The sequence below is a fragment of the Cinclus cinclus genome, chromosome 12, assembly GCF_963662255.1.
Source record: "Cinclus cinclus chromosome 12, bCinCin1.1, whole genome shotgun sequence".
Taxonomy (NCBI): domain Eukaryota; kingdom Metazoa; phylum Chordata; class Aves; order Passeriformes; family Cinclidae; genus Cinclus; species Cinclus cinclus.
In genome coordinates this window covers 5,520,881-5,536,700 of record NC_085057.1, presented here as the reverse complement: position 1 = coordinate 5,536,700, position 15,820 = coordinate 5,520,881, and the positions used below count along the sequence as shown (strand labels likewise).

Below are 15,820 nucleotides of genomic sequence, written 5' to 3'. Positions count from 1 at the left end.
CTCGCAGTCCACGCAAATTGTAAGAACCCCAGAATTTCTGTTGGCAGAGGTACAACAGGGGGCTGAATGCTTGGGAGCATTATTATCCATTCCATTCTCTGCTGCTCTGACTATCTGTGTCTCACAAAAAGCACAGAAATGCTGCATTATCAACATCAGACCCAGAGAAGAGGATTAATGTGATTAGTCATAAATGGACCGAGAAAAACTCATTTTGGAGTTTAGAGGAGTTCTGTTGGAGAACTTGCAAGTGCAAAGATACTGAGCATCCAATAACTATTTAACCTAGTGTGCCAACATTATTCTGCTTTGGAAGTTTTATACCAGCAGCTGAAAAAAGCTGGATTTAAATAGCTGTCAGAGAAAATAAAGAGGCTTCACAGCTCTAAAGGTTTGAAGAAAATAAATGCAACCACTAAGGGTATTTTTTAAATAATGGAAAAATGACATTGAATAAGCTAACAATGGTGAATTTCATACAGCAGTAAATAGGAATATCACTCTTCAGCCTCGGGTTTTTCAAAAGAAACCAATGTCATTTGGCAGATAGCAAACTGAGGCACAAAGAAATAAAAAGGTGTTTTGTCCTGGTGCCCCAGGAGACCAGCTGGGAGCCACGAACAAAGGGCAGCACCCCAGTGCCTTTGTAATGAGCAACACGGCCCATCCCCACAGCTTTGTATGTGCTGATGATGCTCAGGAGCACAGCAGAGCTCAGGATTGAAGGGGCTGAGCTCCTTCCCTGCCACGGCACTGGGGTGAGCCCATGAGCTCTGGTCCCACTCCAGCTGGAACCCCTCCCTGCTCAGAGCCAGCAGGATCAGCCCCTCCAGGGCTGACAGTGGCTAACTCTGCCACAGGGCAGCACCGATTTGACATTCCAAATCCCACTCATCTCAGGACCTGGAGGAGATATTCAGCTCAGTGGGAGAGTCACTGAGCCCTGTGGATGTGCTTCGAGGGATGCCAGAGCACAGGGAGTGTGCACAGCTTAAACTTTGCAGGGGATTCCCAGCGGGTCAGATCACCCAGCACTAAGCCAGGGATGCAGCTTACCAGGATCAGCTCTCCAGCAAAAATAGCACCAGGGTCTAATCCTAAAGCAGCAGTGCTGGGTAACAGGTCTGAGAACCAGGTCCAGGGGGACAAGGTGCTCTTCCAGGCTGGTGTGAGCAATAAACTCCTCTGCATGTCCTGCTTATGATACAGCTGGAAGTGGGTGAAAGTCTAATAAACCCCTCAGAGATAAAAATGAACTAATAAAACCCCATCAGCACCTATCCATCGCTGTTCAGGGAGCACAGCTTCTCCCTTCCACCTTTGCTTACAGCAAAGCACATGTTTAAGTGGTTTCCTGCTGTGGGATGTCTTTGCTGAGCTGGGGCCCGCAGGAGCCATTGATCACTTCCATGGGTAAATAACCTTGTTTTTCACCAAGCACGGAATACACGGACACCAAGATGCAGGCTGTGAGCTACAGCGTTTTGCAGCCAGCAAATGCAAGGAATAACTTTAGTATAAAATTAGAAAGAAAAAAAAAATAAATAAGGAAAGAAAAATGTTGAATCCACCTCTTTCTGAAATCCCTCGGAAACCAACAGCTTCTTTTCCAATAAAGGACACAGAGCAGCTTCCAAAATGTAACATCACATGTTGAGTACAATTCATGCATCCAAAGTCTTTTTATCAAAACACAACAACCACAACAGCAAAAGATTCCAGGAAAAAAAAATAGGCATTGGCTCTACCACAAGAAATCTCAGGTTTTGTCATATGAATCAATCAAAACCAGGGCAATATTCCTTTGGTTTCAGTGTAAACTCTTATTTCCTAACTTTCAGTGAATAACCTCCATTCCAAATGGTCATTTATCTCCAAGAGCAAAAATAAATCTTCAGCCACAGTACGCCAAGTGCAGATTATTGTCCTCAGAAGGGGAAAAAACAAGTCCCTTTTCCAGTCACTTGTGAGTAAAACAATTTGCTTCCAAATTCTAGAAAGGTCTCTACTGAGCAGAAGGCTACCTGTGGCTGCCAGATCATGGATTTCAGGTGGTTTGGGGCGTTTTTGTTTGTTTGTTTCTTTGGTTGGTTTTTTTTGTTTTGTTTTGTTTATTTTTTTTTTTTTGGTCTGTGTCTGTTATATTTAATTTTGTTGTCTCTAAATGTGGTGGTATGTAAAAGTTCAACATTTCTAATTAAAATCTCCATTAGGGGGAATTAAATAATTCCAGGGTCAGGAATGAATATTAATTTGCTGAATATAACCAGGATCATTTGTAATATTCTCACTTTCTGAAAAAATAGAAAACTCTTGGCCCTTCACATGATTTGCCTCAAGTGGGATTTTTTTTTTATCTTTTTCCAGATTTTCATATTTTTGGATATTTCCAAGACAGACCAATATTACCCAAAGTGTGAGAGCTCCAGGAAATCAAGGCCAAGGAAAATCGATTAAATCCATGTTTTCATATGGATTTTTTTTTTTTCCTTCGGCTTCAGTGAAAGCAGCAGATAGACCTCTCACTTCAGCTACCACTGAGTACTTAAGAGACCCTCAGGAATTTAACAAGCCAAGTGCTGTGTTTATCCCATAATTAAAAGCTGCCCTTCCCAGAGGGCACTCCCTCCCCATTCCCTTGAACACATAATTCTTTTCAAAATACGTATCAAGGTGTTATTTTCTCTTAAGTCTCCTTTAAACTGTCCTGTCTCTCACTGGGTGAAAGTCTCTCACACCCTAGGGAAAAGGATGTAGCTATGTTTTGGTTAACTCTTGTTACACCAAAATTGCAATGTGTTTAAACAGCAAAACACTGAGATTTTCTGTTTCACATGGAAAGGGGAACCTGTGCTATTGGAAAATGGAACCACAGCAGGATGGACAGGACCTTGGCTGACTTGTTCTTCCTGTTGGTGCCAGCTCCCGTTTTCTCCTGTGGAGGTGGGACAAATATGGAGATTAAAAACAAAAAAAAAAAGTAAAAAAAAAAAGTAAAAGGGGAAAAAAAATCTCAGGTTTCTTGAAATAGATTCTGCCTTGCTTTGGGCTGGTTTTGATTGGCTTCTCTATAATTAGCTCTTGCTCACAGTTTCTGTGATAATTGCACTCTGTATTAATTGAGCATATATTGTACTCCATGCAGTCAGCAAGTGATGAAGCTGTCAGTATTTTGTTAGCTATTACACTGCCTGATTCTTATGGGCTGTTTGATATTGGTAACAAATTAGCCAATTTATACGTCATAAATAAGATTCAAAAGCCCTGCTTTATCAGCTGGAGAGAAAAATACTGTTATCTTGGTTGACAAAATGCCTGTACTAAGATTCCAAGTGCCTTTTGGCAGGAATTCATCAGAGCAGATGTATTCCTTCTATCAGGCACCATTTGGTTCAATTATTCTTAATGTTTAATGGCAGAATAATTGAACCAAATGGTAATATATACCCCCATAAAATACTTTCATCAAATGCTTTAATTGCTGGATCTCTATAACTGCAGTGTCTGAGTGCTTTATTCTGCTTATTGACACTTGACAGACCATGATGTTAATACATTACTTTCATAAATCTCTTGATGAGCTTTATCAGAGGTGAGCACTAAACCCATGCAAACAGGTTGTGCACTGGTAGATGGGCTGGAGAACTGGAACAAAAGGGGGAAAAGCAAAGTGACACAAAGCTGCTTCCTCACAATCCCAGGCACTCCTGTGCAGCCACCCTGCAGGAGGAGGAAGGATGAGGGTGGTCGTGCTTGTTCTGTGCTTTCCAAACCTGTTCCAGACATCTTCCCCCTTGCTTGGGAACATCTTGGTCTAAATGGCAAAGCAGTTTCTTATTTTCTACTTACCAGGCATTTAAGTGATTGTGCTCATAAAGTTCTTCCTTGGGTTAAATCTCCTAAAACCCACAAGAGCTGTAAGAGCAAAACCGTGGGGTCTGACCCCTACTCCGTGGAATTGGCAGAGGCTAAGGATGAGAACAATGGTTCAACACACTCCTGACAATCTGGAATGCCGAGACAGGAGCAGAGGAGGATGCCAGGAGATGGGGTGAGCAGGAAGGAGATGCAGAGCCAGGGGAGAAGTTGCAGGGAGGGGGTGGATGGCTGCACTCCCTGCTGGATGCAGGGAATAAACATCTGTAACTAAGGAATACTCATAGTAGGAAAGAGTGGTTTACAGCTCAGGGGGAAGACTTATAAAGCAGAAGGGGATCTCTGGCTCCCCAAGGCACTGCCTGGCTCCGGTGTTGCATGTTTGGCTATTGCTGAGGACAGTGGTGGTCACTGATCAGGGCTCCTTGCTGCCAGGCAATGGATGCCACAATCCAGGTGTTGTGCATCCAGAAATGGCCAGAGGAAAGTGAGGAGATGAAGTCACCTTCTCCCTGCTTCTGGGAATTTCTCAGGATATCAACAGCAACAGATTTCAATATTAAACTGAGGTTAGGGAAAAGCACAGAAATGCCTGCCCGTGTTACAGATCCATGTCCTGATCTCCACAGCACCAAGATCAATGCAGGTTCTGCACCTGGACACATTTGTGTAGGCAGGTGCCATCCCAGTTTGTGGTAAAACAGAGAGTGCCCAGGAAGACAGAGCCGCAGAGAAAACAGCAAGAAAAACGAGTTCCTCCCAGGTCCCCAAAGAGCCCCGCTCTGCTGAGACACCTGCTTTAACTGCAGACACTGAGAAAACACGAGCACGGTGCAAAATCCCTTGTGAAGATTTCTGCTGGGATTCTGAGAGGATTAAACAAAGCAGAAGGAATGGGGAAGAGACGCATTTTTAAAGCTTCTCAATTAGTTTCTAATTGCTGGCATCCAGCCAGTCTGGAGATGCAGGGAAGGGAGGGGAACCAAGGAGCAGCTGCTCCCAGCCCAGAATTCCCCCAGTGCCAGCAGATCAGAACCACCAGGGCTGCAAGGACAGCCTTCACCCTGCACTCCTACTTGTGCTTTAGGCCTGAGAAACGAAGCACTCCAGTATTATGGATGTATTCACTATTTTGTTTTCCCAGTCTGGGTGTTGTTTTTTTTTTTGTTTGTTTTATTTTTTTTTTCCTGGGTAAAGACAGAATTGAATGAAAATTATAGGGGTGAAGTCTTTGGAAAAATCCTACCCACTGAAGTTTACATCATGTTATGGCATTTATGTATACAACAAGAAAAATCCCCTTCCAGTGCCTAAAGGAAGCTACAGGAAAGATAAATGGGACTATTCATGAAGAAGTGTAGGTTTTAAACAGAAAGATGGCAAATTTTGATCTGATATTGAGAGGAAATTCTTCCCTGAGAGGGTGGTGAGGCCCTGGCATAAGTTGCCCAGAGAAGCTGTGGCTGCCCCATCCCTGGAAATGTCCAAGCTGGATGATACTTTGAGCAACCTGGGACAGTGGAAGGTGGTTGGCAGGGAAAGTTTAACTGGATGGTCTTCGAAGGTCCTTTCCAAGCCAAATAGTTTTGTGACTGTGAATGGGAATTATTGCAAACTATTAAAGCAGCACCTGCTCTTGAGTTGCCAAATGAATGTTTCATTGTGGTTCACATATCCTGAGTTGGGAAGGTGGATCCTGGGACATCACAGAGACACTGCTCATCTCTGTCCTGAAGGCTGGAAGTGATACAGGCACTTTCTGCTTTTAATACCCTCTTAGAAGAGACTGAAACACAGAATGTGTGTGGTTCTGTTACATCAGACAGCAGAACAAAAGAAACCCTTCACACAAGCTCTGCAAATGTGGGCTTTCCTGCTGTTGCTGCATTTTCAGACATTTGAAAGATCTGGAAATGACCAGAGAAGAACTTAAGCTGTGATGTGTAAAAGCTCAAGCTCAATCATGAAACCTGGAAATCAACTGTTAGAAGGAGGCATTGCTCTGGCAAGACCCCTCTGTGTCCCTTCAAAGGGAGCCCTTTTCAAAGGGCAGCCTCATGACATGGAGATGGGAACTTCCCAGATTGAAAATCCAATGCAGCTGCCATGCAGAGCAAGCCAGGTTCAGCAGATGCAGCATGACAGTGAGAATCCTTCAAGTCTGAGAGCTGTGAGTTGGGCACATGGAGAACTGACAGTGACACTGCTCTGCTGGCTGCACTCAACAGTTTTGTCTTGATGAGGGAGCACTTGGCATTCTGAACACTGGGATGAGAACAGCAGTGTCCTGCTCCCACCATGGTAAACAAAGGAAAAAGATTCATTGTTTTGCAAGTGACATTCTGCATGTCTGAGAAAATTTTCTTTCTGCTCTGAGCATTCTCTGAAGCAAAAGTAAGGACCGACTGACAGATGTTCAGTGGACAAGCTGTGGAGGTGCGTTATGTCAAGCATTCCACCAGGGCTGCAAGACAATAGGTATGGAAAATTAAATGCAAAATAATGTATTGCTTCATTTTCCCTGTGTTTTGCACATACTTGTTCAGAGCACAGCTCAAAAGGGATTAACATCTTCATATGACATTCCTCCTGCCGTATAATATGGAAGAATCACTTGGGAAAACAGCAGAAAAAGCCTCTGGCACTGAGGGCTTTCCAGCACTTCAGCAATACAAGATTTAGGCTGAGAAGTGCTAATCAATGAAGCTGAACTTCAGTGAATGGACAGGATTAAGAAAGCCCAAGAGAAATATTGGGAGTTTGTCTGGCTTTGTATTCATACTGGATTCTTTGGGCAAGCCCTAATAATTTCTGTTGACATCAGAAAGGAATGCTGCAGCCAGAATTCCTAAAAGGCCCTTTTCCCCGTATCTGCCTCAAAAATGGAAAAAGCAAGAGGGGCAGAGAGAAAATCACCCCACCAACTTCACTGTAAGGAAAAAAGAGAGGGGCAAGTCCACAGCTCATCCAGGAGCTCCTTGCATTGAGCTGCCAACACCAAGCCAATTCCCTGGCACCATTCAGGGGCAAGTCAGGACATCCTAACGACCTGTGCAAGGTCAGAGGATTTTATGCCTGACAGCTGCTGATGACAAAGCAAAGATTCACACCTTGCTGGTAAAGTCTGAGCTTGTCTGTGCACAGCACAGAGGCCATAAGGGCTGGCCAGTGCTGGTCTGTGCTGGCCATGCAAAGCCCATCTCCCCCAGTGCTGGGGGCAGAGGGAGGATGAGCCCTTTGAGGTGCAGTGGCAGCACTGCTGGGCTCCTCCTGAAGGGCAGCAGTCCCTCCACAGCTTTGGAGGGACTTTGCAGCAGGTTCTGTGCCCAGGACTGACTCCCCCCAGCCCAGGGTATTACAGCAGTGGGGGATCAGCTCCACGCTGCTGCCAATCCCCTTGGAAGGAGACCCCCGGTCACAGCTGCTCAGCCACCAGGTCTGTTTTGCTAAGCAGGCAGCCAGGTGGGGCAAGGCAGTAAATGCCATTTGCTTCCTGAACTGTGCTGCCTTCCAGGGTCAGCTCTTGGAATGGGAGCTCCAGGAAGGAGAGTTGTTATGGGGATTGAGCTGCTGAGTGCTGGTCTTGTTCAGCATGGAGCCAAACAGAGCAGTGCCCCTGAACTCAGTGGCATTTCCTACCACCTTTACTGACCTGTCTGTGGAACAAAGGAGCAACATCCCTCCTAAGGACTTGTAGCAATGCCCTTTCTTGTCTGGTAATTTTTGTTTCTGTTTCAGAGCAGCAGTCCTTACCGAGCTGTAAAGAGGCTGCCACATACAATTACAGAGGGAAGGTCTTGAAGGACACAGTGCTGAAGCAGAGAGACATTTGAAATAAACTTAAAGGGAACAGCTTTGTTTTGCTGTGTGGCCTTTGGCTGCCCTGTAATTCTTTATGTCGATTATAATAGAAAGATCAAATTTCTCATTTTCTCACCTCTGTATCTAGAGAAATGCAAAATTTCTTACACTTGATCTCTCTGAGCCCTCCTTTCCCAGATTTGCTTACCAATACTTTGTCACTGTCACCTCCTTGATGATGACCTGCTTGTATTCATCCGTGCATTCAGAAGAGTTGCTCTGGTAAATACAAAGGTCCCAGTTTCCAAATCCCATCGTGCTGCACATCCCAACAGCACTTAATTCATGGAGCATCCTATTTCTGTCAGTTGCTTCCTTTTCTCCAGGCTTGGCTATCTCTGTCAGATTTCATTTAAAATTTGCACAGATTTAATTGTGAATTGAGGGCCAGGATATTTCCCCATCTTTGAAAACACAAGGAGGTTCAGAATGAGGCATCTTCTGTACCAGGGAGTATTATCCTCATGGCATTGCTCTTACTTTCTCCTTCTTGATCGTGTGTGAGGACTCCAAGGACACACGAAGGGCAGATGTGGGAAACCATCACAATTCCAATGTGGAAGATTTTCCTTGCATGCAGAGTGAGGTACAGCAGAGATGAGAAGCAGAGCCCTTCCCAGGGGCCAGTGAGGACCCTCCTGCCATCCCCACCCAGTCCTGGCAGCTCCTTGGCTTTCTGCCCTCCACCAAGACCACTTTGTGCTTATGAAAGAGAATGTGGCAAGGGGAGCTCAGTGGAAGCAGCCTGTGTCTAACCACACACCAGAATGGACATAGGTCCTGTCTGCAGCCTGGCACTCATCCAGGATACACAGAAAACCTTTACCTCTTCAGTGCTCTCAGTCCTATAGGAGAGGAATGGCCTCAGGACATGGGAAGCCACATGAGGTGCAATGGTCACTGTCCCTGCACCACCCAGCACCCACCAACACAGGCAGAACAGAAATGCAAAAGGCCAAATCCACATATTCACTAGAGATTCTTCTGCAATCTGCTACCAGCTCTTGGATAAATCAAATCTTACCTCACAGCAGTTATCTTTGAGGAGTAACATGCAATAATCCATGTATACTTTTATTTTTAATCTTTAGCTGGTACTTTGTGAGACTGAACAAAGACACAGACATGTTGAGGATTCTACCAAGGGTGCATCTGTCTCCAGATGAAAGGATCCTGACATCAAACTGACTGCAGCTGGGCTGGAAAAAGTTTTAAATCACTGCAATCAACACAAGTTTTACACCAAAGTACAAATACACATGCCATGATTTCCTCTGGGTGACAGGAAAATCCTGTTATTCTACTTATGAATGGGCCTCATTAAGTAGGAAAAAAAAACTGTTGGTGCAACCTGTTCCTTTTTAAATTAAACATATTAAAGTTGATAGATATCCCTAATTCTCTGCTCAGCCTTTTATGCATTGCAATAACACCGCTCCCATTGTTAGGAAAAGTCTTGAGTTTGCATAATCTGCTTTTCATTTCCCTGGCAGCTGCAGATCATTCTTGGTGACTAAATTAAAAACAGTTTCTTTCAAGAATCCACCAGATCTGTCCTCCTTTTTCCTCCCTGTACCTACAAGTTAGGGAGGAAAAAAAAAAAAAGAAAACAAAGCCTTCCCAACAAGCATTAAATCCTATCAAACCAGGCTGGAAGGTCACCTCATCCATCCCTCTGCCCTGAGGCAAAAATCAACTCTCCTAACTCTAAAAAACATCCATTGATGATTTCACAGCCCATCCCTTGGCTTACCTCATGCCTGCAAGTCTGACCTCAACGTCCCTTACCACAGCCAAAGCTCCTCACTGTTTGTCCTGTCCACACTGAATTTGGGGAGGCTATTTCTCCTTGCAGAAGAGTACTTTGAAACAGACCTTAACATGGGTGCCAAGCTTTCCCAGGCTTTTCACTCATCTCATTTATTCCAAATATGTCTGTCTACAGCCTGGAAAGCTCAGCCCCGTTTCAGAGCCCAGCACTCCAGAACAGGCAAATCAAACACTCCTCAGCCCATTCCTGCTACTGCTTTAATTCCTGTCCCACAGGAGTGGAGAACTCAGGAGCTCGAGGTCTTTTCCTGCTGGGACAGTGGATGGGCACTGAGAGGATTCCAGTCTGGCTTTCAGGAGGGTGTGCAGCACCTGCACCCTGCGCCTGCTGCCAGACAGGCTGAGCAGAACATGCCCAGCTCCCAGGTGGGCAGCTGGATGCTCACACAACTCATGCACCCCAGGCCAGCCAGCCCAGCCACACAAACCCAGCAAAACCCAGTGCTGTGGGCTCAGCCAGTTTTGAGGACAGCCGTGAGGAAACACAAGTGAGCTGCATCTGGGGACAAGTGGGGGAAAAACCCCGGGAAGTTTAGGAGAGGAAGGGGAAGGAAGCTGGGAGATAAATTACAATGTGCAATGACCTTATTTGCCCCACTTCGGCCGAGCTAGAGCTGACCTTGACTGCAAAAGACACTCCAATTTCCTGAAAGGCAGCAAAAGGGAAAACAAGGGATGAAATCTCACAATCAGCTGAGGCTTACAGCAGCACTGAACTGGCATTCTGCATGTCATGTAATAAAGCCCTAAGCCTTGGAGGCTTGGGGATTTTTGTAAGTTGACAGTTTTTGCTCTAGGACAGAGTTTGGCCACTGCCTGGCTCTGTGCAGATTTCCTGGCTCTTCTAGCCCAGCAAGGCTGCTCAGTCCTGTTTTGGGCCACCCTTAGTACACTCAGGCAGTGCTGGGCTCAGCTCCCAGCACGAGGGAAGCCTCCAGGCCAGGCTGACCCACAAAAACCAGAGGATGTTATTGTACACGGGACCTTATTGTACATGTTGTACATGTATGTGGGATGTTACTGTACATGGGACGTTATTGTACATGGGATGTTATTGTATATGGGATGTTATGTTATTGTACATGTTGTACATGTATTGTACATAGGATGCTATTGTACGTGTTGTACATGTATTGCACGTGGGATGTTATTGTACATGGGATGTTATTGTACATGTTGTACATGTATTGCACATGGGATGTTATTGCACATGGGATGTTATTGCACATGGGGTGTTATTGCACATGTTGTACATGTATTGCACGTGGGATGTTACTGTACATGGGATGTTATGTTATTGTACATGTTGTACATGTATTGTTAATGGGATAATATTGTACATGTACATGTATTGCACATGGGATGTTATTGCACATGGGATGTTATTGTACATGTTGTACATGTATTGTTAATGGGATGTTACTGTACATGGGATGTTATGTTATTGTACACGTTGTACATGTATTGTTAATGGGATGATATTGTACATGTTGTACATGTATTGTACATGGGATGATATTGTACATGTTGTACATGTATTGCACGTGGGATGTTACTGTACATGGGATGTTATGTTATTGTACACGTTGTACATGTATTGTTAATGGGATGCTATTGTACATGTTGTACATGTATTGTACATGGGATATTATTGCACATGGGCCACCAGGCAGGGCTCAGCCCGGAGGGCAGGGCAGGGCAGCCAGCCTTGCTTGGCATCTCGTCTGGTGACTGATTGGCACTGCCATGCTGTTCCAATCACAGCAATTCTGCGTGGCACCAGCTGCTCTGCCCGGCTAGGGAGGCACAGCCCTGACAAATAGCATTGTAAGTGCTCGTTAAGGACATTACTCCAGAACTCCCAGCTGTTACACTTTCGCTGGGAGAATTTAAAGGTATCTTGTTAAAGATGTAACACCGTGTCAGCATGAACAGTTTCCTCCTGTTTTGCCTTCCAAAGTGTCCTGTCCTATGGAGTTTTATTAATACAGGTTGAAATTTCCAGATTTAAAGGCTAATTAAATCCCACTTAAAGCTTTCACAAGAGGGGATTAGCTGGAATGTACCCACTGCTTATGCTGCTGTTTGGTTTGTGTGGGGAAAATGCAACCAAAAATGCCTTTCCTGGGGAGACCAAACACAACTCTGCACATTTGCACATGGAGAGAAATGATCCATACAAATAAAACAAACCAGTCCACACAACCACAGAGAGCCTCTGGTTACAGCCAGTGCACAGTGCCTGTGAAATACCAAATCATCAAAGATACCAAAACAGACCTTAGGGAATTTTCCATATTACATCTGAAAAATTAAAATTGCACTGTTCCTTTCTGTATATGACTTAAGAGGAATAAAACTTGTGTGTACTGCCATTTGCCTACATATAGGAAAAGATAAAGAGAGATAAAATTATCTACATTTTTAGATAAAAGGCAAATATGTTGGAGTGGAGCAGTATTACCCAATTGAAACTAAATTCCAATGCATTGAATTTCACTCACCTGTCACAAAATGCTGAATGGAAGAGCACAGGCAGATTAAACATTTTTCTACTGTATAGAAAGGACAAAGTCAATAAACATGTTCATTTTCACATTTATTTGAAAAAATGGTGTACACAGTATTAATCTTTGCAAAACAATAATTGTCTACGCACAGTGGATTGTTTTGAGACCAGAATTAGGGACGCAGTGTGTGACAACATTACACAAACAGTTCTTCCACAGAATCTTATCTTTCCAGTATTAAAACACAAAAAATAGAGCGTGACTCTTATTTATTGTGGTGAGGTAAATGTTTCTTCCTTCAGAGCAGTGTGGCTTTTATACACCTTCCAGAAAGCTGCTAACGATACCCTTCTCCTTCATTCTGTCAATAACTACAGACCTAGTGGCATATTTATTGCTGCTCTAATGGTCACACATTTTTTCCTTGAGCAATATGTAGAGAAAGGAATGGAGAAGGAAAAAGCTGCAGGAATTGATGATAGCAACCTATCTGCACCATTTGTGTCAAGAGTCAAAGATTCGTGCAGAAAATTTATTTTGAATGAAACAGCTTTAATGGAAATGTCAAGAAAAATTTACTCACATTTTTCTAAGCAGAACACAGTATTGATTAGAGCTGCTCAAAAAAAAAAATAATCACAATTAGGAATTTATTTCACAAATTTTTATATTTCTACCCATTTACAAGACCAGATCATAACATCCCCTCATTTGTTCACTGTTCAAATCTATTGATGATTTTCAGCACATAATTCCTGGGCAGAGTGAGATTTGTACAAAGTTCTTTAGTTACACAAGATCTTTAATATTGCCTTCTGTTCCCTGAATGAATGATTTGTGTAACTAACAGCTTGAATTTTGACTGCTACAAAAGAGTATATAATCAAAATGAATCTTGGTCAATATCTGAGTACTGAAACTTAGGGCTTTTTTATTTTCTTATACATACTTTTACTGATGCCTGAGAAGTCAAATACTTTAAAAATTTAAAAGTTCATTTGTGTTTTATTCCCAATAAATTAGAAATGGTTGCTAGAAGTTAAATCAGATGAAGAATTCTCCATGCTCCTGAGAGAAAACTGCTTCAGTTTCTCACCTTGCTTTAAAACCTCACAGCAGTGACATTCTCATAAAAGAGGTTATTTTAAAAAGTTAGCAGCCATTTCCTTAGTGGCAGAAATATCCTCCTGGAGCCCCCTGTATGGCATTGCTACACCTGGAAATACAGCAGGGCATTTCCAAAAAACTAGAAAGGAAATGAATCACATTTCAGTGGTTATAGGCACGGTAAGAGTGGGAGCTCCTTTCACTACCCTACTACTCAATCCCTTTTCCTATTGTGAGGTATCCATTGGCATCAACAGAAGAGAATCATCTTAAGGCAAAACCAGTGACTTAAAAAAAAAAAGGAAAAGAAAATCAACATCATTCATTTGAATAAAAATAGCATTGTAAGCACAGCTTTTTACATTATTGCAAAAGTCCATAAAAATATAAACCCACTGTTAGTTTGCTGACTCTTTACAATATAAAAACATGAATGAAAATATGGTGAAATAGGTGACCTAGAAGTGTTTGGTTAAAGAACAATTCCGTTGACAGAATTATTCTGTCTTCTCGTGACTTTATCAATTTTAGAAGAGACAAAAAAGAGCTTTAGGGAGTGAAGCATTACTTATCACAGATGCGACTAACAAAATCACCAAAATTAGATAAAGACATACAAACTTTTGGAGATTGTAGCTTCAAAATTTCTGAAACCCAACTCACAGGCCTATAGCCTGGGTTGGCCACGTATCTCCAGTTAAGTCCACCGAGCCTGGTAACTGCTTAGGACATTCCACTAATCCTCTGCAACAACAGCAGGAATGATGCCTTGTCAAACACAAGTACTTTCCATGAGAATAATCTTCAAGGTGCTATTTTCTGGCCACACTTGCCACTGCCTTCTTTGCTGCATCCTCAAGGTCATTGGCAGATGTGATGGGGAGTCCACTTTCACTCAGAATACGCTGGGCTTCGTGGACATTTGTTCCTAGAACGAGAACACTGACTAAAATTAATAATTAATATTAATGAATAAATGAACATCTCCTAGCACATCTCTGAAAAATCAGATAATCCTCACACTGCACATCATTTCAGTTTAGCAACAGATGGAATGAGTGCCTGAGACTGAGCTGAGAAGGAGCTCTTAATTCCAGTGACAATCTGACAGAAAATGAAATCTGATAATGGCACTTGTGTGCACAACAGGGGCTTTGTGAAGATTAGAGGGTCAATGCAGCATCCCCCAGAGTCAGCAGGGACATCCAGCAAGAGCACTGGATAATGGACCATGCACCAGGCCCTTTTTAAGGCATTTATTAGCCACAATCAGCTACAGCTAATCACTGAGTCAACAATAACTAAAATTCACCTGTGGTAACTGAAAGCTGCAAAATGGGCTGTTGAAAGGCAAAGATTTGGGTAATCATGAAAATTTATTTGGATTTAAGATGCTACTGGATATGCTTTGGCATTTTTACTAAAAACAGGGAATACAAAGGTCTCTGAAGTATTCAGCATGACACCAATCCCTCCTCTGCTGCCGGGCTGAATTATTGTAATCACAAAAATATTTAGGTTGGAAAAGACCCTTAAAATCTTCGAGTATGACTGGAAACCCAGCACTGCCAAGTCCACCAGTAAACCATGTCCCTGAGTGCCACGTCCACCCCACCTCAAGGAGAATATGATTACACAGCACAAGGGCTCCAGTTTGTATGGAGAAAGCTCAACTTCAGTCAGCAGAATAAAGCACAGGAAAGGAAAAAAATCCAAACATGAAAAAGATATTCCAGGAAAATACATTTCCCCCACTTTTCTTGTCCAAAATACAAAACCATCACTTTCCCATTTACTCCATCTCATTCTTTTTGGACAACTAAGACTAACAGAAAATCTGAATTCTCCAGAGTTTTCTCCAGCAAGGCCAAGTGACACTATTGATCACTGCTATGTTCTGCACCACAGAAGAAGCTGGAGTCAGACATCCTACTGAGGAAGCAGAATCCACACTTTGGGATCACACACTAGTCACAAACACAAGCATCTTGAGCTGATCCTCTTTAGAATCATTTCTATCCTCCTCCTCCATGTCATGTTCCTTGTTCATTTGCCACGTCAAAATGCTTAATTACTTTGTAATTCCTAGACCTAGCAAAATGAATTTTAATTATATTTGGAGCTATACACTAATTATACCCTTAATTATTAACCAAGCAAGAAGCATAATCTTTACCGTGCAACTTCCAGAATGCTCATTTTAAAGGATGATTTTTTTTTTTTTTTCCCTTTGGCAGACTACATAAAACATCTAAGATGGTACCACGGAAGCAGAGCATTTCAAAAACCTGTTTCATCAGCATGCTCAAGTCAGGAATGCCACTCCTGGCACTGAAAGGGACCAAAGACATCCCTGTCACAGCACTGTGTGATGGGAGAAGCAGGATCAGGAAGAGGAATGTGGGACCCCATCTGCTCCCTCTGCAAAGGCACTGGCAGAACAGGTCATGCTTCCCATCCTTGTGCAGAGGACACGCTGTAGGGTTTGTGGAGGAAGGTCAAAGACATCTGAAATCTTTGACAGAAGGGGGATTTGGTTGCTTAGTAACACCCAGAACTGTACCGAACTTTTTCTACAGGAAAAAAAATAATATTATGGGCAAAAAAAAGAGCATGATATTTGATTTTTGTTCAAG

General features: G+C 43.1%; 1 protein-coding gene across 1 annotated transcript in view; it reads right to left on the bottom strand.

Moving 5' to 3' along the window:
• Positions 1 to 13,115: 13,115 nt before the first annotated feature.
• Positions 13,116 to 15,820, bottom strand: part of SUCLG2 (succinate-CoA ligase GDP-forming subunit beta) — a 109,127-nt gene continuing 106,422 nt past the window's right edge. Inside the window, exon 11 of the mRNA XM_062500635.1 lies at positions 13,116 to 14,112. Within this exon, the coding sequence (XP_062356619.1) occupies positions 13,997 to 14,112 (116 nt within the window). The 3' untranslated portion in view covers positions 13,116 to 13,996. The remainder of the gene's footprint in view (positions 14,113 to 15,820) is intronic.